The sequence below is a fragment of the Diplotaxodon limnothrissa genome, linkage group LG1, assembly GCF_057381915.1.
Source record: "Diplotaxodon limnothrissa isolate DT_005_m linkage group LG1, D_limnothrissa_male_GT1.1, whole genome shotgun sequence".
NCBI classification, from domain to species: Eukaryota; Metazoa; Chordata; class Actinopteri; order Cichliformes; family Cichlidae; genus Diplotaxodon; species Diplotaxodon limnothrissa.
In genome coordinates, this window is record NC_140596.1 from 22,699,473 (window position 1) to 22,724,130 (window position 24,658).

The 24,658-nt window shown below is 41.3% G+C and overlaps 1 protein-coding gene across 1 annotated transcript in view; it reads right to left on the bottom strand.

Moving 5' to 3' along the window:
* Window positions 1–24,658, bottom strand: part of syt7b (synaptotagmin VIIb) — a 79,372-nt gene that overhangs the window by 38,064 nt on the left and 16,650 nt on the right. The window contains exons 5-7 of the mRNA XM_085355403.1: window positions 23,619–23,819; window positions 13,500–13,847; window positions 8,493–8,615 (exon numbers count right to left, since the gene is read on the bottom strand). Of these exons, the coding sequence (XP_085211529.1) occupies window positions 8,493–8,615; window positions 13,500–13,847; window positions 23,619–23,819 (672 nt within the window). The remainder of the gene's footprint in view (window positions 1–8,492; window positions 8,616–13,499; window positions 13,848–23,618; window positions 23,820–24,658) is intronic.

Sequence of the window (24,658 nt, forward strand, 5' to 3'; positions counted from 1 at the left end):
GGTTTGTGTTTGGGATTTTAGACACTGGGTTCTGGGTTTGTGCTCCCTCTGTTGGTCCCTGGTGTTAGTGTTCCCCTGTCTCGTCAGGTTAATCAGGTCCAGCTGTTTCCCCCACCTGTGTGTGATTTCCCAGTGTCTCTTTGTGTACTTATAGTGTGTGATTTCCTCTGCTCCTCGTCGCGTCGTCTGTGTTCATACCTGGTGTAATCCCCTGCGTGCTCTCCCTGCTGTTCTCCCTTCATGCTCAGGTTTGCTATTTCTTTGTGTAGTTTCTCCCAGTTAGTTCATCCTTAGTTCTGTTTTACCATCCCCACTTTATATTGGATATTATCAATAAATCACCCTCACACCTGAATAAGTGCTGCGTTTTGAGTCCTCCTTCCGCTCTCCACACGGCCGCTGCCCCGGACCGTGACAGTATGTCTTTGAACATTGGTTGTTTTTTATTCATTTTCAGTCCAGTGCTGTACCTGACATTTTTGTTTGTTAAGCCACTAAACACCGACCCATCATTCATGCCCAAAAAAGACACCTAACTCAAATCCAGTGTTGTCTACACACAACTTAACAAAGAACCCATTTTCTTTTGCAGTCTTTTGTGCTCTTGCAGCCTACCTCTGATTTTTTTTTTCTCATTTCTTTAGCTGAATTTATGAGAAATGACACTGATAAAACAGTTTGGCAAGCACAAAATTACATTTTTCCACTAACCAGTTGATTCCCAAAAAGCTATTAGTTGAGAAAGAAATGGCAGGCCAAAAAAATTATCTACAGCTGATAAACAGTATCTGAAAGTCATGTCTTTTTTTTTTTTTTTAATAAATAGGACAGGGGGAATGAATGAGAGAAAGAGGGGGAGAGAAAGAAAGAAAACCAAAGGGGAGAAGAGACGGTGAGAAGGGGGGGGAAGGGAGAGAAAAAAAAAAAAAAAACTCCTGGGTCACCTGTATGGAGAAAAAAAAAAAAACAAACAAAAAAAAACAAACAGAGGAGACAGCAAACAACAAAGAGCAACATAATAATAGAGAAAACAAAGCACCATCACAATAAACTAGCTAGCCATAGATATCAATATTTACTAAATAATAAACGATATTGTGCAGCACGCAAGATAGACAGCGCACAGTGTGCTTTGAGGTAGCAGCCAAGAAAGCTTTAGTCCGCGTCTGTGAATACCCATGTGTGCATACCTGTGTGGATCAGCATGCTTGCATTCCAAAGGTTTCTCCATGTAATGATCTGCTAGGGAGTGTGGGGGGGGCCACAGCCCCGTCCTCCAGGGTGTGAAGCGGGTATGGAGGAGATCAAAACTCCAGACATCCAGAGGCCCCCAGAACACAAGAGACCATGGAAGACCAACAGAGGGGCAGCCGCGCCACTGTTCCAGTAAGAGCTGAGGAGAGTCCCAGATGAGGGCTCGCCCAGCAGCCGCGGAGCAGAAGTCAGGGGGAGTTGCAGTGACGCGCCCGTGAGCTCCGCCGGCCCCCAGCTGCGCCTGAGTGACCGAGCCCCAGGCCGAGAGGCCGGGGGCACCCCACCTCCAAAGGGGCCCGAGCGAGCCCCAGGCCCCAGGCCCCGACAAGCGGCCGCCAAGGAGTGAGCCGGTGTGTACCCGGACGCCCACCCCCAGACACAAAGAACCACCAACACACCGACACCTGAGGGAGTCCGCCACCGGCAGGGGAAGTGGTGGTGGGTGGAGATAGGCCTCCAAACCTTGGAGGGCCTGAGGTGTCCCCAGAGAGGTGGCGTCTGATACCCAACCTGACATATAGACACAGACATACAGGCACACACAGACACAAACATCCATTCCCACCCTCATGCTCTCATATGCACTCACTCCACACTCAACCAACGTGGAGACAGACATAAAGAGACGCTGTACACACAATCACACTCCCCAAGCGTACTCTACAAACCGGGTCTAGGTACCCTTGCCCCTGGAGGGGGGAATTGCACCCAGACCCAGGTGGTGTTACCCTTTTCCCTGCGGTGGGGAGAGGCAGACCACCCCGACTCCGCAGCAGCAGGGAGGCCCCACACCCCAGACCGCAGTCGGACGGCCAACTCCTCCTACTAGCCCTCCCGCTCCAGCAGGCCGCAGAGAATGGGGGTGGGAGAAGACTCCAAACCTCCCTCCACCCGCTCATTGTAGTGTTGATGCATATGTGTTCTAAGGTGCAATTAAAACCCAGGAGGGCATGGAGCTACCTGCCATGGAGCAGCAGGTAAGCGCATAGTCCCTCCTGCTAGCCCTCAATGACTAAGTGTATTTAAAATTGAGAGGTGGGCAACGACGTCAGGGGTGAGGTATACACCCTGATGGTAAATTGGACTCCGTGATTGTGCCCACCCCCAAGATCCTATATGTATGTCGTTAGCTTCATAGCATAAGTGCCTAAGTCATTGACTTAGTCAAATGACTTAGGCAATTATGCTATGAAGCTAACGATGTGTAATGAGAGTGTGAATAATGTGAATGTCTAAGTTGTGGGATAAAATTGAGGCAGAGGCAGCCAGAAGGGGACGGGGGGGGGGGGGGGGGGGGGGGGTAGCCTCCTCTGCACCCTGGTGACATACCCCCACTCCAAGGCCCTGCATGTGTGGGTGGTTGTGGAGGAGCGGGAAGAGGGAGGCAAAAACAGGAAAAAATCTAGCAAACAAAGCCACAGAGCCTAAAGCCCTGGCTTATGGCCCTTCAATTGTTCCATCTACTGTTTTCCGAAGCTGCATCAGAAATGTGTAAAGGTGGCTGTGAACAAGACGTTCTTACGGAAGGGAAGCCGGGAGAAAAGGCTGAGGTATGCCAAATTATACGAGAACTGGACTGAAATCAGTGACAACAGGTCTAATTGATAGATGCATCCAAATTTGAAAGTTTTGGTTCAAATAACTGTAAAAATTTGCAGAGCGTATTGACGAAAACAGTGGGTGTCTACAGCCATCTGTAAAGGATGGTGGCAGCTTTGTCATGGTTTCAGCCAGTGGTGTTAGGGAACGTGTCAAAATCGATGCAACTATTTTTTTCTGCAACAGAAAAATACCACCATGCAATATTGTCTGACTGTTAACAGTTTTATTTTTCATGACAATAATCCTAAACACACTGCCAACGCAGTAAAAGTATACCTGGATAGAAAAACACACATTGAAACACTATCAGTCATGGGTTAGCCTCTCCAGAGCCCGGGCCTCAATAGAACAGGAAGAAAAGGCAGCCAACATCTAAAGATGAGCTTTGAATGTCCTTAAAGAAGCCTGGAGAACTATTCTGAACACTACTTAAAGAAATAAAAAGAAAGCTTGCCTAAGAGAGTTCAGGCTGTGCTGAAAAATAAAGGTACTCGTACCAAATATTGATTTTCAGGCTCGTTGGAATTGTACATCTTTTTTTTTTTTTTTTGCCTTATATACTGCATTCACATATATATTTTACAGATGCTTCAACAAAATAAGCAATGAAGGTTGGTTTAAGACTTTTGCACAGCACTGTATTGACACTGGCTTTGTATCCTGAATCAAACACTAAATTTAAACTTCTCACAAAACATGACACACTTTTTTTTTTTAGAGGTGATGTGAGGTTCAACAATTAAAACAGGATGCTGTGCAAGTATTTCAGGCTTTAGATGAGTCACAGACAGTAACAAAATATCCAAAGCTTTGATAAGCAGCTCTAATGTCTGAGTGCATTGCACTACGGTGTATCTCTGTCAGCACTGATTCACCCTGTACGACTCAGCATGTTTTGCTGCCATCGCAACAACATGAAAATTAAACAAATATACGTCCTTTAGGTTATCGTTGCTTATTCTGAAATTGGGATTTTCTTCCATTTATCATGAGCCATTTATCCCATTTTCAATAAGACGCTTTTGCTGCAGGTTTTGTTGAGTGCGAAAGCAACGAATGCTTTCTCACTTGACAAAAACAAAATGTTGCCTTGTTACGTAAAAGTGATCCAAGCGACAAATTGATCATATGATATTTTTTATTGCGTCCAGCTGGTATTAGTCACTGTCAGTAGCTGGTTCAGTGCTGTGACCACAGATGTCTGGATCATCACACTTACTGTCATTTAACATTTTTATTATTTTAACTCCATAGTCATTTTTTAAAGGCGGCTGCGGTCTGCTGCTATGGAGCAGACAAAAGATAGATCTTTTTATTATTGTAGACATATTTTTCTTTGGATGAGGGGCTCTGATATGATTCGTGCCAATAATTTGCTTTGCAGCTGAGATGATTAGCAACTAGTAACTGAATCCTAGAAACACATTAAAGCTGCACTAATATTTTCATATTAATGGCTCGAATGACTCTGCCTACTGTGAAAGAGATGGCCCAGAATACTGAACTGACAAAGAGTCATCATCGGCTCTGCAGTTGCCCTTACAGAGATGTTTAGCAGCCCACGCATTCAGTGATTTGGTTCAGTCCCGCTGCTTTCATCAAGCTTGTTTCCATCAGGCATCTGTTGTACGCTACCTGCCCAGCACTGATGGCAGCGTGACAAAGTTAGCAACAAGTGTCTGGACACAGTAGAGAATGAGAGCTAAATTAAGAGTGAATATTGGACTTCGCTGATCAGATGGACCAAATATCTCTCTCTCTCTCTCTCTCTCTCTCTCTATATATATATATATATATATATATATATATTTGAATGAATGCACTTTGAGCTAACATACTCATTATAATATTAGTGCTACAGTATGTTCCTTTTGCTCGCAATTACTAACCTTGTCTCAACAAATATGGATCTGTGCTAATACACAGCACACACTGCGTTTGTCTCTATCCTGTCATTTCTCTGTTATCAGATTAGACGTCTGTAGATATTTGTGCTCTGAGCTGTACTTGATTTCATTAATAAACAAACAGAACCTCAGACCTCCATGGGTGTGTATTTATATCTTGCTGAATATTTCTCTGCAAAGCGGAGAACAAAGGTTTCCCGCGCTTTCTGTCTGACGGCTTCTCGTCTTGTCATGGATATATTCTTGGCCGGAACGTCTCTTTGCGTCGTACTCAGGCTGCTGGGCGCTGTGAAAACGGCCAGGAGCAAGTGAACAGATGGGCACAGGGAGCTTAAGAGGTAGCAGGAGAGACAAGAGAGATGAGGGAGATGGACAGAGATGATGATGGAGAGCTGTTATTAGCTGTGGAAGGACACTAGACAACTTGGCCCACGCAAGCCCTCTGGGTAGAGGCTCGCAGGCTGGCTGTGATTAGAGTTGGGTGCTTGACAGACCTCCAGACAGCTAGAGGGAGAGAGCATGGGGACAAGAGGTAGGCTAGTCCTCTTCCCTGACTTGTCCTTAGATATTTGATATTAAATTTTAAAAGAAAAAAATAAAAGGATAATTGTAGCAATAACATTAGGAAGAAGAAACATTTATCACATTTTTTCTTCCAAGAGAGACTTCTGGTTTTCCATCAACCGCAAATTCACAGCTGACCTAGTTAGAACGGCACACTAATATGCACTGCAGAGAGGTTTTGGGAAAACTCTGAGCATTTAAGAAACTTAATGCAATTCAAAAGCAGAATTTCTGCAAAGGTAAACAAAACATAACAAACAGACAGAGCCCTCGAAAAAAAAACTGCACCTTTATGATGAACTACACCTCTACTTTATCCTCTGCCCAGTAGTGTCAAAACAGTGGGATAAGCACTTTATCCGTCAAACACAGATGCGATAAGCAAGCAGCCTGTTCAGTCCTTTGTTCACTAGCTGAGAAACTGTGCTAGTCTCTGACGGCTGCTCTGAGATCACTGGTAGATGAGAGGTTAGCATATTTTTAGACGGGTGTTTCATGTGAGGAATCTTACTCCTAAATAATGAGGGTGCCCTTCCCGTATGCCTGCAACTCAAAGATCAAACCACCAGTGAAGAGATGCAGACAAGCCAACCATCAGAGGTCTGGATGGAGAAAACACAGGCCATGAAAAATGGGATAAAAGAACTCAAAATGTGGGTATGCAAAACAGAAATTTGAGAAAACATAAAGGTAAAAATAAAGGCAAAAGAAATGAAAGCTCTTTAGTGCTGGAAGCTGGAAAAACCTAATAATTAAAGGTAGAAACCCAGCTAATATAAATGTACCAAGCAGGGCTGCCCACTGAGAATACCAAAGACACTTTCTTAGTATTATTTCTGGGTGAATTTCTCAGAGGAGTGAAAAGACACTAAAGGTTTGGGTGATTAAAAAAGAAAGAAAACGCCATGAGTATTTTGATTAGTTACCTTTGTACAAAAAGCACAACACTAAATAAAGCTTTCAGACAGCACCACGCTTATGCACAGTTATTCTTTATACTGTTATACAGCAGACAGGTTGTATCAAGTATCTTGGGGGAACTTGCCACAGTCTGTCTCACTGTCCTCTGTCTTCAGGTAATCCCGGACTGACTCTGTGATTTTGAGATCAGAGCTCTGTGGGGTTTAGACCATCTGCTGCAAGTTTCCTGCTGCAGCTCTCTACGACTGAGGCAGCATGTTGGTCTTATTGTCAGACTGCAGAATGAATTTGGGAGTGACACTGATACTGTTGTAAGATGATTAACAATCTTAATACCCAAATGCTTTGAAGTTTTACACAATGCAAAATAACTACATCAGAAGTAGATTGTACATTGTGGAGTTTAAAAGGCTGGCTTGTTTTTAGATTGAACATTTTTATTTTATTTGGAAAAAAAGACAAAGGACATACTATTAAACAGAATTGCAGTGCTGGCAGTATAGGCTTTGAAATAACAATAAGGTTACATATATAAAAAGTTCACAGGTCTGTCAAAGTAAAGAGAAAGTACAACCCCTGATCAATTTTCTTTAAGTTCTAAGACTCTACACACCAGGACATTTTAAACCTGATCCCTACCAGGTCATAAAATATAATGAATACAACCTGAGATGAACAACAAAACACGACATATTAGACCATGTCGTTATTTAACAGAAAGTTTAAGAGAAACTAAGCCAAACTATAGAAACAGTGTGTGAAACACACCCCAGCACACCCCACGATTCAGCAACTTCTAGAATCACCTTCAGCAGCAAAAACTCGAAGCAATCGCTCCTTTGTAGGACGTTATCATCCTCTCACATTTTTGTGGAGGAATTTTTGCCCGCTCTTCTTTACATTTTGCTTCAATCCTTGGAAGTTTGTGAAGATTTATTCATACACAGATGTTTCACAGTCCCAGATCAACATTTTAATGAGGCTGAGGACTGGCTTTGAACTGGGCCATTGAAGCACTTCTTTTCTTTTCAATCATTCTTTTGCAGATTTTCTGTCAGACAGATGGCCTCACATTTGACTCTAGCATGGTCGACTCAACGGCTGCAAAGTGCCAGAGGTCCTGTGGGTCCAAAACAAGCACAAATCATCGCCCAGTGTGGTGAAAGCCAAACAAAGCACAGCACAAACACCGCAGTGCTTAACAGCTGATATGGGGTGTTTGTGCTGATGTGTTTGGCTTTCACCAAACACGACTGCGAACATCATCTGCTTCAGAAGTCTTGTGCGTTAGCTCGGATTTACGTTTGCAGACATTAGCTGCGTTGCCATGTTCTTTTAAATAGAACAGCTGATCTCCTGGTAACCTTTCCAAATAAGCCATACTGTTCTGTCTTTCTCTAACTGTACCATGATAAACTTTAACAATTAGGATGCTAACTGATGGCTGTAGAGTCTGAGATGTAACTCTTTTGACAGTTTCTCAGAATACTGCACAATCTGACTTTGGGGCGAATTTGCTGGGATGTCCACTCCTGGGAAGATTAGCGAATGTTTTGAATGTTTTCCGCTTGAGAATAATCTTTCTCACTGTAGAATGACAGACTTCAAATTGGCCATATAATCCTTCATATAGTGATGCTCACACTTACTGATGATATCTAATCAAACTGCACTTGATTACCAGCACCTGGCTGTTACTCACCCTTTAAATCACTATAAAAGCTATAAAGGTGTAGTTAATCTTTCACACACTGCATCTGTACTTTGGCTTAGTTTTTGTTAAATAAGTAAAAAATCACACAGTGTAATATGTAATGCATTGTAGTTATATTTAGCTCATTGTAACAGTTGCTAAGGACCAGATTATGTTTACCAAGTCTTGATAATGTGAAACCTTACAATTGAAAGAAGGTCTACATCTTTAAATACAGTTATAATTTATGAGAACAGTAAATACATAACTGTTGGTTTGTAATATGCTACTTAGTGGTAGTGTTATTATGAATAATTTGCATTTCAAGCAAGACTAAAATTGCCATGAAGTGTTGATCTTTCAGGTGACTCTACTGTACGCTGCGCACTTCTTCATCACCACAGTGGAGATAAATAGCCCTGCCCCACTTAAAATTACAATCCATTACACACCTCTTCACCGTATGACAAGCAGCTACCTCGGCTGCTCGTTTTGTTTTTGTGCTTAACAACTCACATTCTTCACATTCCCCTCTCTCTTTCTCTCATTACCTTTTCTCTGGTGTGGTTTCATTTTCTTTGCTCGCTGGCGCTTCCTGTAGATCTGGGAGGTTGGCAAAGTCATCCTGTTCAGCCAGCCCGATTGCTAGAGACAGAACAACCATCTTCCCCTCACTGGACACACACGCACACAGACAGACAGACAGACAGACAGGACATCACAAGACCATAGAGGCATGTGGGCAAATAGGCACAGGGGCACACACATCCAAAAAACACAAAAACAAGCAGCGACAGATACACACGGCACACAATTCATGTACAAAGACAGAGAGTGGGAGAGAGGTGGTAGATTGCTGTGAGGACACTATTATATTTCATCTTAAACATATGTTCAATCCAAACTGCACTTTTAAATGTCTCTCATCCAAACCTGCGAGCTACGAAGTGATACAAAGGCTCTTTAATAGGACATGAATGCTTGTATTCCTGACAGTTTTGGTTATCAAAAATGTAATTTTCTTATAGTGAATTTGGAAAACACTTCATTTTTTAATGCATGACATGTACCTTTGTACATAACCTGACCCCTTATTCCAAATGTGACTGCCAGCTAGTTTGATGTGCATATATATTTTTTACACTAATATACATTTTCTAGCCAGAAGAAAATAATACCTTGTTGGACAACCTTTAGCTTTGACGGCAGCATGCATTTACCATTACATAATATAAGGTTACACAATATCACTATATTTATTTCTGTTGAGAGTTGCATTAATTTACACAAGAGATGGATCGCTGTGTGAGGTTACGGTTCGGGCTCTGTGGTGGCAGATCCATGTGTAAAAATGATCTCTCATGTTCCCTGAACCACTCTTCTACACTTTGAGCCTGATGAATCCTGGCATTGTCATCTTGGAATATGCCGGCTCCATCATGGAAGAAAAAAATCCATTAATGGGAGAACCGGGTCATCCTGGTCTGGGGCTTATCTCATTTTTGGGCACCTAAGATTGCTGATCCTGGGCCTGACCAACTGAAGCAACCCCCGGCGATAACACCGCCCCAACAGGCTTGTATGATAGTCACTAAGCATCATGGGTGCATCCATCTGCCGCTCTTCTTGCCCTGATGATACCCTTTTCCCACTGACCCATATACATTTTTTTCTAATTAGCTTCATTGATAAGTGTTTTTCTTAAGGTTACACAGCAATTTAGCCAATATAAGGCTCTCAGCTGAAGGTGGTGATTTATTATTGGTCTGGCAGTGTAGATTATGTGTGCTTGTTAAAGGTAACAAGGAAGCACCATTAATTCGGAACCTTTCATTGATCCCAGGTTAGTATTTATTCATTCTTTGGTTTTATTATCAGTGCTGTTTGTTACACAAATGATTTAAACCTTAAGTTATTAGGGAAGTTTTGTTCTTTACCATTAACTCATCGAGGCCGTGAGTTTGCAAAGAAAAGTCACCCGGTCTTTGAATTACATTAAAGTTTTGTAACATTTCAGATAATGTGTAATCCCTCTGATTGCCTAATGTACTGTATGCTGTAGCATTTGGATGAGTAGAGATTTTTTTCAGCCAATTTATTGCTTCAAAGCTGAATTTCTTCAGTTCATTAACACTGACACAACACTGCACTGACATTGTATATGTGGCTATCATTTACTATTGTTTTTGTTTGTTAGAGAATAACAAAAGTGATGTTCAACAACGAATAACTTTTGATAAATAAGTGGGGGCGATCACATTTTTTTTAACACCACTGTATGTTGCCTCTGTGAGTAATAAATATGCTAATATTTGTACAGAAAACCCTAAAAGAAAGGTTTGGATTGTCTCAGAGAAAAACAGAATCACCTGAAATGACATGCAAATGACATGCAAAGCAAAAAGAAAAAAGAAAATCCACAAAAACAGAGGTGCAAGCATACCTGCAACAAAGAAACACAATGTTCATTTGCAGCTGTTATTGTCTCTCTAAACAAGCCTGAAATCATCCAAAATGCATTTTACTGAACAACACTGCGCCATGAATTCAAAGCCATGCAAACAGTGCCCTTAACAAATGAGCATTTGCCCACAACTAACCTTGTGATTCACAGTCACAGACAGTAAGTCACATGTATGTACATATTGTACACTCTTCTAGCTTTTTTTCTCCATTCACCACATTTATTTTTCATTTTTTACAACCCTTTACCATAGCATGCATGATCCAAGGACAACCTTAACATATAGTATTCTTCACCACTACCTCTTCCCTTAAAAGCCAAATCCAACTTCAAAACATGTTTTTTTTTCTGATGTCTTGCAGCCCTTAACATCAGCTGGCTTAGTTTTAGGCTTAGCTATAAAAGATTCAGCCTCACATTTATTTATTTATTTACTTTTTATTTGGTGGATTAGGTGCTGTCTTACGTTTATCTGAATGCCTTTGTTGTGAATAACAGATAGTGGTGGGTGCTAATGAAATTGCAGAGACCCAAATGTTTATTTTCTCTCAAAAATTGAACTGGAAAAATTTAACTCCTGCAGCAGCGAGCCAGTCACGTTGGCAGCGCTGACTTCACGTGTCGACGTGCATGTAGCTTAGAAACATAAATAGATTTAAATAGGATCAAAAGATTTTTTAAAAAAAAAAAGAAAGAATCCTATCTCCTTCCTGATGTTTCCAGTTTCTTCTTAGCTTTTCTCTGATCTTCCTCCTCTCATCTCTGCACATTTCATATTTTTTGTCCCCACTCTCTGGAGTGCTCCCGACCAAACAAGGTGCTCTTTGTTGAAGTAGTATTGACAACAAGAGGAACACATTAGTACTTGAGAGGCTGCAGCCCACTGGGGATGTGTAAACAGCATCTACATGACGCTCATCGATAAAGTGAATGGATTTATATAGATGACCAAAAAAAAGACACACGTGCTCCACGCTGAAATCATTGCCACCTACATCAGGTCTATTGATTGGAAAATGAAAGGGGAGCAGCTCAGATGCCACACTGCGTGACAGGTATGGTCACAGCTGGAGGGTGAAACTGCTGCTTTTGCTTGTTTATACACCACTGATCACAAATGCATGATACCCACACTGCCCCCACCCACCTCCACGTCTCCCTCTCCCACCACCTCCAGGGTCAACCGCTGGCGTGTTTGGTCCAACGAGATTCACGAGGACAGGGACAACCACCTTCGTGTGCATGATGTGCACAGCCTTATTTGAATGATGATTCACATAGGCAGGGAGGTCAATAGCCCCGGAGACACTGCTAATGGGCGGACATGTAAAAGGTACAGAGCAAAGAGCTATGTGTATGGATGGATGTGTGTGAGCATCTATGTTTGCGGTCAGGCGGGAAGGAGAGCTTTTACATGAGGCTGCTTTGCAGAGCACATCATCTGTAATCTATCACTCAAGCTAAGGGGTGGAGGAAGGCTCTCCATGCTCGGTATCAAAAAACAATCACTGACCATCGCACACCAGAAGCTTCTCTACTCAGTGAAGAATGAGTTGGAAAATTGGTGTTGAAAAATCACTCGTGACTTTGGCTAACTTTGCTTTATTTTTTTGTAACCCAGGTTGGGCTTGTTATAAGATTTCTGCTTATGATTGGATTTTTTCTATCAGTCTGTCTTGAAAAAAACTTTAGAAGAAAACAAGTTTTGAAATCTGAATATTTAAAGATTGTTTATTTTATTGTTAGGCCTAACGCTATCCTGCGGTATCTGGCTGTTTTATACCACCTAAATCAAGACATAAAAGATGCACGTAATAGGGAAAAAAACAGAAGTTTGTATTTTATGGTACTGCTGTGTAGTTAATATATGCATGCTGTGGTGATGCACAGTTCCAGACCAGACAAGTTTAAATCAAGTTTGTTTTTCTTATGACCTGCTGGAATTACTATAAAAATATATTAAATATATGATAATAAACAGATGTTAAATCTGAACTTTTGCATGTGCCAGCGCTGTTTTTGTAAAATTTAAAACTATACACAAGTAAATAAACACAAATAAATGTAAATGGGAGCTGAAGAACATTAGAAAGTGATTATAAAATACCTTAAGAGAAGATAATATCACCTATTATTTGAGACATTTACATGATTGGCAATTAAAACCCTTGATGCCCGACACACACCTTTTCTACTACATGCATATTAATATCACTACACCCTGAAAATAATCATTTAAATGAGTCTCTTGGGGACAACCTCATCAAAATTAATAAATTGAAGTTCTGCAGAGACCGTAGAGGATTGCAGTTGATTTTGGTTCCATCCTGTGTAAAAAGCACACGCTTTGCCATTTTGTCACTTTATTAGACCACAGCTTATTCGGCAGCCCTTCAAGAAATCCCACACTCATGAAGAATCTCTTTCGGTTTCTGGTGCTTTATACTGAGAGCTTTATTTTGTCAGGCATGAGTGAAAAAAAGGGGGGCGAACAAAAAACCTCTCAGCAGCACTCAACAAGATTTAACAGCACCACGTTCCAGCAGTAGGATGCAACGTTTGAGTTACTTGTTTGAGTATTTAAAATTTGAGTGTGTTCCTTCTAATTGCCTACATTTCAGAAGGAAGTTTGATCCGCTACTTTTACGTACAGAGATGCTTTATTATCAACTTAACCACAAATGTGGTGCATTTAAAACAGTTCAAATTAGCCCCGTCAACCACCTGCAGCAGCAAAAAGCTATTTAAACATTAATGATATAGTGATAATTATGTATTAGTGCGACACTCACGGGTCCATTTTATTATTCCTGCTATACTTCTCTTGTTATGAGTAATATTAAACATTTATATTTCGGTACACTTTTGAAAGCAGAACTTTTATTTTACAAAGTAATTTCACATTCGACTATTTATACTATTACTTACAGGATTTGAAGACTGACAATGCCACAGATCACACTCCAGCACACAAACGACAATTTGAAAACTGAAGGCAGGATTTAAGAGACTACAATGAAATGGTGCACTAAATTTAATAAATTTGTATTTGCAGTGATCCTCAACTTTACTTATAGGAAAGTAAAGTACTTACAGGAACGACTTAACATCCAGACCTCGGGTTCGGATTTGCTCCACCATGTGGTCCCAGCTGCCTGGATTTGACCTTGATCGGCCTGTCCCTGTTCCTCTGTACCGGGAGGCTCCAGCCGGACTCCCCCGGACCCCCCGCGGGCCCCCACGGTGGCCCCCCCCGCCTGGGCCTGTGTGCAACTGGCCCAGACTCTGCGAGGTGACTGGGGGGTCGTTGGGACCCGGAGGAGGCTGGTGAGTGAGGGGCTGTTGGAGGCTCTGCTGCCGGACCAGGGGCCGAGGGCGCGCCACAGCTGAGGACGGGATGTGCTCCAGGGTGGAAGCTGATGAAAGGGAAGCGTCCCCAAAGCTGAACAGATACATGGGAACACCGAGGACAGAGATGGATACAAAAAAAAGGAAATAAATGGAGTTAGAGATACGTAATGGGAATATAGAAGAAAGAGCAGGCCGTTTTGAGATGAAAGGGTGAAAGATGAAAGTATAAAACAAATTTGTAACATGTTATTATGTTGATATCAAAAGGAAGAGAGGATAAAAATGGCCAAAACATACATAAGCACAGCACTGACTGAACTCTAGGAGTCTGCAGTGAATATCCAAGGGAGAGAGACTTGAGAGAGAGCAAAGATCAGTAAAGAAGGAGTTGCCAACAAGCTTGAGATACTTGTTAAACATCTGCAAGAAAACAGCTGTGCTGAATTTTTGCCTTATCTTGCCTAGCTGACCATACGTGTTTAGTCTGGCATACAACATATCATTCATATCCAAACTGGCGACTAAACAAACCTCTGCTTTTTGTAGAATCACAGACAAATTAAAAACCTGCAGCCAGTGACACTGGTCCCACTGGAAATGCACATTTTGCAGCATCAGAATGCCAAAATCAGGGTGTAGTCTTCTTTGCAGCTGTCCTTCAGGTTGATAAAATGACGAAAGCCAAACAAAATTATTTCACACGGAGTGACATGGGTGACTCTACATTGAATCTAAATGCCCATCATGCCAGCTGTTCCACTAACGAGCAGCTAGTGCTGTCTAATAAGCCCATTAAAAGAAAACACACGAAGGCAGTCTGTCTGTCTATGAGCAAACAAACTGATGAGTTGCATTCTGATGTGTTCAGCGGTCATAGTTTGGGAGATTTTTTGTTGTTGTGCGTGATGCATTCAGTGGGATCAGGTCTTAAAACTGCAGCCGAAATCTAGAAAGGGTGAATCTTCAACATAGACAGATCTCCTCCTGCAGCTCTTCCTTCTTGTGCCAACTCCCTCCCAGCAATCAAGCATATGAGCATTTGCTCACACAATCAACTCTGACTTTAAACTTCACATAGGAACATGAACCCAGCTCTCCCAGCTGAAAGTTCTCCAGTTAACCACTAATACCTCCAACATCTTAATTCTCGTGTGGACTTGGACTCTTATTCTACTTTACATTACTCCTGTGATCAGGTCTGAAATGATCTGATTGGTCTGGTCTCCCATCACAGGCTCGATTCTCCAACGTCTGATTAGAGCACAAGAAGTGCAAGAGTCTAGTCCCCCCCCCACCCCACCCCACCTAAGACCACTGTAATTACAATATACTGAAAGGTTATTAGGTTCTTTTTCCCCTTTTATGATTCTACAAACATGGTTCCTACCTCAGCGTTAAGTGGAATTAAATTGGAGCTTAAGGTATAGTAGCACTATCTCTTCACTTGAGACTCGGCTCTCCATCTGCAGTGCTGCATTTCTTTCTCTCCGTTATCTATCTCCCTAATTAGCCTTGACCTACTTCTACCTTCTTCCCTTTTGCTTCCACCAATCTTTCTCAAAGGTCCTGTCGGCTCCTGCTATGTTTTCACTCGCAGCTCTTCCTTTTACCTTTGTGGTTCTCCTCTGCCTATTCATCTTTTCTTTACCCTCAGCCCTCACATCACTCTATAGCCACACCACCTCCAATCACCGTTCCTTAAGTCTGCCCTCTAATTACAGGTCTGCTACTCTTACAAGCATGTAATAGTGCTTCACCCCTTATCCTCCCCTCAATCACTGCCCTGCCTGATGACTGTAAGCTTGTGCTAAACAGCTCTGTCTGAAGCTAATGCAGTGAGGGAGGATTTACTGCCTGGACTTGAGTTGTGTACAGCAGCGCTCTTTGGTATTACCTCGGCTCTGACTCTGTTGGAGAGCCAGGAGACAAGCACCCTGAGGAGCAGTGCAATGCTGGATCAAGTAAATACAAGACAGGGCTCATATACATGCTCTGGTGCATGCATGTTTTCTCTCATACAAACGCACACGGAGCACACCATTAGATCTTTCCTGGGGAGAGACTTTGATGAGTGTGTTTGTTTACTTGTGCCTAATATTCGAACTGAATAAATGTGAATTAATGTATAAAAGTCATTTGGCGGATTTCTGTTGAGCAGAATTATACGGTTTTGAAGTGGGAGGAGGGCATTTGGGGTTCCAGAAGTTTGACTTTTTTATTTATTTTCCTACACAAACAGCTATGGGCGACTGTTAGCAGGAGCACTTTCATGGCTTGGATTATCCCAGCTTGAATAATAGGGGGCAGGGATAGCTCAGTAGGTAAAGTGGTCGGCGGTTCGAATCCACTTAACGGCTACCCTGAGGTACCCCTGAGCAAGGTACCGTCCCTACACACTGCTCCCCGGGCGCCTGCTTAGTGGGCTGCCCACTGCTTCACTGAGTGAATGGGTCAAATGCAGAGAAAAACAAGTAATTTCCCCATGGGGATCAATAAAGTATCCATTATTATTATTATTATTATTATTAATCAGTGCAACAGGTGAGCAACAGCAATCAGGAAGTCCGATTTTTCAGTAAAAAGTCAAAAACTATGACATAAATCGACGTCATTAGGGCAAAACTGTTTTGAAGATATGATCATCATTAGAAGAAAAAAATATTTAGAGCTCTGATCAGGAAAAAGAGTTTCAAGCTAGATGTTCATGTAAGAAATATGAACAACTTAAATCTTAACACAAACAGTTCACACAACCACTTATCCAAGCATAAACATGAAATAACTAAAATATAATCGCACAACTTCTAAATTAATCATTTGAACCTAAACATTTAAACTTTTATGAGTCTTTGTACTGAGCTACACAGTCTTTGTACACCAAGACTATGTAGAATATATATTTTTAATAACAGTACACTGTTACAGTAGATCATCAGGTGTAAAATGGGATGTTAAAAGAGGAAATTGATGACCTACGTTATTGCTGCATGATGATTTGAGCAAATGAACTAAAATTTGCAGCTAACTTTGGTATAGCCAAAATAAGAAGGTGACTTAACACCTTTAACACCCCTATATTCACCAGACACTTCATTAGTTACACTTTTCTAGTAATGAGTTGAAGCCTCTTTTGCCCTCATAAATGCATAAATTCTTGGTGGCCTCTGAGATTCTGGTCCATGCTGGCATGACAGCATGTCAACATTCACTTGGGTGAATCTCCCATTTCACTACAACTCAAACGGGCTCTATTGGATTAAGATCTAGTGACTGTAGAGGCCATTTGAGTACCATTACTTGGTAGGCTAGGCTAACTGAGGCCACTGATGGTACTGAAGGGCAGAAAATGTGTATCCCCCACACCATTACACAAGAATCAGCCTGAGCAACTGATACAAGATGGGATTTTTCATACTGTTTATGTCTAATTCCGACCACACTGTCTAAAAGTCATAGCAGAAATCCCAACTCCTCAGGCCAGGCCACATTTTTCCAATCTTCTGTTGTCCATATTTGGTCATCCCATGAGAATTATAGTTTCAGCTTCTTGTTCTTAACTTGTTCTTGGTCCTTTACCGCTGTAGCCCACCTGCTTCACGGCTTGTTGTGTTGTGAGGTCAGAGATGCTCTGCTTCATACTTTGATTATAACTAGCGGTTATTTGAGTTATTGTTGGCTTTCTGTTTCAAATATTTTTATTGAGAGCAAGTATCATGATTGTAGTTTTTACAAATTGACATAACATAGCTTATGCTCCTTTTTTTCTCTAAACTAACAAGGCAAATAATTAAACAACACCAACAACAAAAAAAAAAACAAAAAAAAAAAAAAAAAAAAAAAACCCGCAGTCACCCATAAGGGGTCCCAATACCCCGGCTGTCGGCAGAAGGGAAGAGAAACAAGTAAACAAAGTTTTATATTTTCCCAAGGTATATAAGTAAAGGGTGCCAGATTAATTCAAACTCTTTTACATTGTCATTCATACTATATCTTATTTTTTCAAGATGAAGAGTGTTTATAAGTTCAGTAAGCCACATTTTTAATACAGGAGTCTCATTGCCTTTCCAAAGCTGCAGGATCAATTTCTTTGCAATAATCAAAGCATATGCCATAAACCTTTTTTGAGAGTGTTGTAAATTTTGTGTTTCGTTGGAAATCCCAAAGATGATTACTGTCGGATTTGGTTCAATCTTACTTTTAAAAATATTAGACATATAAGTAAAAATATCATACCAAAAACCCTGAAGCCTTGGACATAATGCAAAACAGTGTAACAGATTTCCATAATGTATCTTGCATTTTTCACAGAGGGGGGAACACTCTGGATACATTTTGTGAAGTTTTTCCCTTGAGTAGTGTAGTCTGTGTATAATTTTGTACTGAATTAAACAGTGACGGGAATTAATAAAAGGCGTATTTATGTTGTGTAAGGCCTCCTGCCAGAAATCTTCTGATAGGAGAGTCCCAAAATCTTTTTCCCACTCCTCTTTGATTGAAGTAGTTGAAGGTATACTCATCTCCTGTATTGAATTATAAAATAATGAAATTCTCTGTTCAAACCCCCTTCCATCACTAAGACATCTGTCCAAAGGATCGGACGATATGTTTTCAAATTGTGGCAGGTATGTACGGATATAGTCTCTTAGTTGAAGATATCTAAAAAAATGACTGTGAGGCAATCCAAATCTATCTTTTAAATGTTGGAATGACATAAAAGTATCATTTAGGTATAAATCTTTTAATTTACAAATTCCCAATTCCTGCCATATATTGAAAGCTGCTTCATACTTTGATTATAACTAGCGGTTATTTGAGTTATTGTTGGCTTTCTATCAGCTCAAAGCAGTCTGGCCATCCCCCTCTGACCTCTGGCATCAACGAAACCTTTTCATCTAGGGAACTGATGTTCACTGGATACTTGCTCTTTTTCTGACAATTCTCTGTAAAAGTCTAAAAAGGTTATGTGTGTTCAAAGTTGCCTAAATTACCTTTCTTCTAAATGCTCAGTCTGAACTTTAGCATACTCTGCTTTGCTGCCATTTGACCAATTGATTAGATATTTGCTTTAATGAGCAGTTAAACAGGAGTACCTAATGAAGTGTCTGGTGAGTATGTAATACCCCTTATTTTGGGGGGTTCAATAGTCACGTTATCATAGCTGACATCATGAAAAATTTGTATATCTTGATGGTTTAATGGTGACATTAAGCCAGATGTCTGAGCACATGCCGTATTACCTGCTTCAAGTCTTTTCACTGTCTTGAGTTTGACTAATTTTATCATTTGAAATATTCTAAGCCCTTTTCAAGTGGTTTCCCTTAAAATTGTGCTTTCAGGTACTGTACATCATTGCTGCCTTCTTTATCGGCACGGTGGCACCAGCCACAGTCATTCATACACCCTGAGCACGCTCCCTTTTTATCTGCTGTATCCAATTACTGACTTAGAGGGTTATTTTCACATTTCTTCTTGCTTGAAAGTCAATTAAGATGACTATAAACCTTGAATGATTTCGTAATTAAGGGAAATTGAGGAGGGTGAAAAACAAGGAGAGCGAGAAAATATCAACAGTGAAGGGTGAAAGATCGTATGGCAGAGAGACGTAAATGCTTAAAAATAGAAACCAATTCCAAAGGAGAAATGGAAATACAGGTGGATTTAAAAAGAGCAGGAAAACAAAACAGAGGAGTGATAGGAGTAAAGAATAATGTGGTGGGATAACTTAATTGTGGGGCGATCATGGCTCAAGAGTTGGGAGTTCGTCCTTGGGCAAGACACTTCGCCCGTTGCCTACTGGTGGTGGTCAGAGGGCCCGGTGGCGCCAGTGTCCGGCAGCCTCGCCTCTGTCAGTGCGCCCCAGGGTGGCTGTGGCTACTATGTAGCTTGCCATCACCAGTGTGTCAATGTGTGTGTGAATGGGTGGATGACTGAATGTAGTGTAAAGCGCTTTGGGGTCCTTAGGGACTAAGTAAAGCGCTATACAAATACAGGCCATTTACCATTTAAATTCATGTTTATATCAGTATACTATTTAAATAAAGGTCACTCAAACATAATGCACAGACACAAGAAAGCACAATTTCAATAAATGCTGCGAGGTGAGGAAACAGAACCATTGTCCTACATTTAGGGCATGTGTTGTCTAATTGGTGAAGATGTTTTCTTGGTTTGCTTGCAAATTGTTTATTTGCCTGTGTTTTCTTGCTGTGCACTGAGCTCTCCAGTTCCCTAATTTTCATTCATCATTTTATGCATGGAGGCAGTTTCTATTATCTTCAGTCCAATCAAGAGGCAAATATCAATTCTGAAATCACAGTTTTGCTTCCTAGTTTCTAATTAATCTATTCTATCAGAATAACAGGGGCAGGCAGTATTATGAAGAGTTAGCTAGCAATGAAGGAATTGTGACTGAGTGGAGAGATGGCTTTCATCTACTGTGCTGAACGCTATTGTAGAGCTCCACTTATTAATCTATTGTATATTACAGAGTACTGCTCTTAATTCAATGATCAAACTGTTTCCAGGAGACCGTTTGATTCACACATGTTATTGTCATTATATCTTGTATGTGCTACAGGTGTTGAAAAAAAATTCAGCTTTCAGCAACCAGTTTGTTTGACAAATTATAATTGCAAAAATTCACTTAATTGTAGTTTAGAAAGCACTATTTGTGATGATTTACATTGTTGGATAACATGCATTTCTTTTTTAAATGTTTTCTCACACTTACATATTTCACGTCATCAAATTTGCAGTTTTAAAATAGTGATTTCGTTTACTAAGGTAAAAAAAGGGGTCCAAACCTACCTAGCCCTGTGTGAAAAAGTAACCGCCCCCAAGATATCACTTAAACCTGTCTGACACGACCAAAAAAAACTCAAGATGTCAAAGTCATTGACATCTATCAGTCTGAAAAGGGTTACAAAGCTTTTTCTAAGGCTTTAGGAATCCAGTGGACCACAGTGAGAGCCATTATCCACAAATGGAGGTGCAAGGCTTGCAACAGTGGTGAACTTTCCCAGGAGTGGCTGGCTTACCAAAATTACTCCAAGAGTGCATCAACGACTCATCCAGGACTCATCGCAAAAAACCCAGAACACCAAAGTGCAGTACTGCAGGCCTCACTTAAGGTCATAATTCATGATTCACAAAGAGACAGAGCAGAAATGGCACCCAAGCAAGAGTTCAAAGGTGATAACCACTGCTGAGCAAAAAGCTTGTCTCACATTGGCCAAAAAATTTAAGGAAAATATTCTGTGAACTGACACAACAAAAGCTGAACGTTTTGGATGGTTTGAATCCCGTTACGGCTGATGTAAAACTAACAGAGCATCTAAAGAACATCATATCAACAATCAAACATGGTGGTGATAGTGTGCTTGTCTGGGGCTGCTTTGCTGCTTCGGGACTTGGACGACATTCTTGATGGAAATGTGAATTCTGCTCTCTGCCAGAAAACCCTGAAGCACAATTGTCAGCTGTTAGTTCATGCTCTGAAGCTCAAGGACACTTGGCTTATGTGGCAGTATAAGTCAAGTTGTCAGTGTCCTACTCAAAATCTGGACTTAAATCTGATTATGATGCTTTGGTATGACCGTTGGAAAACCCTCCAGTGTGGCTGGATTACAAACAATTCTGCAAAGAAGGGTTGGCCAAAAGTCCTCCACAGGGATATAATAGACTCATTGTCAGTTATTGCAAATGCTCTATTGATTACTGAGAGGGGCACAACCAGTTATTAGGTTTAGGTGGCAATTATTTTTTCATAGAGGGTCAGGCTGGCTTGGATAGCATTTTTCCCTTAACATGAATTTTGTTTTTACTCTGGTTATCTTTGTCTAAAATTAAAATTTCTTTGACTATCTGAAATTTGTAAGTGTGTCAAATATGCCATAATAAAAAAATAAAAGGAAGAAATCAGGAAAGGGGCAAAAACTTTGTCATAGCACTGTATAGTAATGACTAGTGATGTGCGGATCGATACTGAAATATCGATTCCTCCGATACCAGTCATTTATGTTCCAGAATCGATACTCATATTAAAATATCGATATTTTAGTAATTTAGGGTAAATTTGTAGGTTATCATTAACAGGAACAGAGTGGAAAGAAACTGTATCATTTGGATTGTCTACATTGGAAGGAACTACTTAGTCTTTCGCCTGTCATAGTCATGTGCAAAGTACGTCTGTATAAATGTGTCCAGCCCCTTGGTGTGCACACTCACAACAATGGCTGAGCGTAAATGGAGTCATGTGCAGACGTATTTTACTTCCACAAAAACGGTTGAGACGTAGTTTGCAATACATGTGGCGAGAAAGTGAGGTGTTGTGGCAACACTACTAACCTCATCAAGCACTTCAGAGTAAATCATATCACAGAATATGATGAGCTTATGTTGAGGCGAACTGAAGAGGAGGACAGGGACAGGTGCTGCTAGGGCGAGACAGACGTCTCTCACAGAGTCCTTTAGTGCTGCAGGCAGGCAACGTGTTCAAATAGCGCACAACTTCAGTTTTCTTATTTCTATATGTTAACTGTGCATTATTAAACGATAAGAACAAGTAATCCGATGTCCTGTAATCATTATGACGCTATAATTTGAGATACAATAACTGAAATACGTTTTTGTACAAAGTATCGGTATCGGATCAGTATCGTCGATACCACCCTGAATTTTACTTGGTGTCGGATCGGAAAGGAAATCAGTGGTATCGCACATCACTAGAAATGACACCAAATCATAAATCTTTATCTCTGCAACGAAGCTGTTACATTAAGCTTGTGTGCGTTTTTTAATGCCACACAATGAGGGCAGCTGTTAATTCCATCCATTCATTTTCTTAACCACTTATCCAAAGAAGGGTCACAGTGGGGCCTGGGATGAGTGGAAGAATGTGTAAAGGTCACACAGAAAGGTTATAGCTAACAAATAGCTATCCTGAGTCTATTTTGTATTTCTACTTCAAAGTTTTAGAAACTTGGGACTGTTTTGGTTAACGCAAAATGAAGACTGGGGCCATCCTGTAACTTGGCCCTAGTCTTTACGTATACGTATTTCCCTTTGGTTTCTGAGAGATAACATCCTTGTGTTTGTATTTACTGTATGTATTTACAGTTTACTCACACTGACTCTTTAGCAAAAAAAGAATCCAGTTTTCAGACTTTTGCCCTGATTAATTAAAGGGAGTTTCATGTCAATGCAAGCAATAAACTGCTCAAACTTTGGGTAACTTTTACTACCTCCTCCCACTACGCAGCACCGTTATCGAATGATGTTGTTTACAGTATCATCTTATCATATTCATCCAGCAGTTACTAACAGAAGGTTCATTCGTATCACTAGCCCGGATAAAACTGCTCTCCTGCTGTTTATCCAGCAACCCACTCAGAGTTTAAAAAGCTGTTACTTCAGATGAATGAACATGTCGTTTCTGAAGATCTTCAGAGAGCATCTGTTTTGTCTGAAATTCTTGAAACTGTTACAGCCTTCAGCAAATTGGAGCCTGCAGAGGAACAGTACGGCTGCGTGAATTTGCTTTGTCTGCAACATCACTTGGTTGGCAGCTGACATAAAAATGGCATTTGTTTATGAGTGAGGAACCTCTCTGTAGCCAAGAGGTTTAAACGGTTACTCATGCATAGCAGGTGCATTCTGCAAAGCATCTTCTCTTTAAAGCCTGCTTTACATTGTCTTCACCTGCACAGGGTTTCAAATGTGTAAAAAGAACAAAAAAAAGAGTACATGCAACTACTCCATCCATGATATTTTTACAGACTCACTTCCTTGATTGCCACACCATGCTGCTGTTGTGCCCGCTGTAGCCCCTCATGCGTGCCCCATGTCACCATGCGCCACTCACTTGCTAAACCGCAGGCCTCCGGCATGCATGTGGCTCTGGACCGTCTGCCAGCGCCCGGCCTTGCTGCCCCCCGTCACCATGCTCCGCACGCTGTCGCTGCGACTGGGCCCTGCCCCAGTCCCAGAGCAAGCACCACCCCCGCTGTCACTGGCCCCCGGTGAGGGTCCAGCACCACCCTGCCCACCCTTATCCACAGCCCCACTGGGTGGAACGGTGGGGTGGGTCGTAGACAAGGAAAACACGGACAGACAGACCCACGAGAAGGTACAAACAAAACAAAAAAGAGAGAGATAGACGAGAGACAGACGCACAGAGCCGGAGAGCAAAAGTGTTATGAGTTAGTCAAATCGATGACTAAGACACTTCACAGGCACTCAGTCTAGCCACAAGTGTCCAGTGAATAACAAAAACTTGGAAGAGCAGCTGCTCGTCACCAATGCTTTGACTAAATTGGAGAGGACAGTCATCTCACTCTTTGGGGACTAAAAGGGGGCAAAACATATTTACAATAATTCAGTTCAAAGCTGCACAAAAGCTTACTCTGTTCATTGTAAAATATGTTATTAAAGCAACTTCTTAATGTCGAATTTACACAGATTCTCACTAAGTGTGGAGTGATATTCAGAAAACCTTTGTTATTGTAGCTGCTCAGTCCACTATATCCTAGTTTAAGGTAAGAAAAGGACCACAAGAACCCGACATTCTGCCCATTTCACTCATACATGTACACAGCAGTGACCAAGCCGCTGGCTCTCGGAGGCAGGCATAACAGCCGAGAAATGATGCAAATGCGTCATTTTCACATTTTAAGACTGCAGGGTATGAAAACAGAATGCTATAGTCTGTTCACAAGAACTCGCCTGCAGCACTTTTATGCATTTGCATAAAATATTTCAGTTAATTTGCAAATATTCCCATTGAAATAAAAAAAAAGCATTTCAATATAAAGTGTCCTCTTTTCTTCTCAGCATGCCACAAACCCAACCCCAGCTGACCTGGACTCGGACGTCACAGAGACGAGTACAGACAGAACGCTGAGA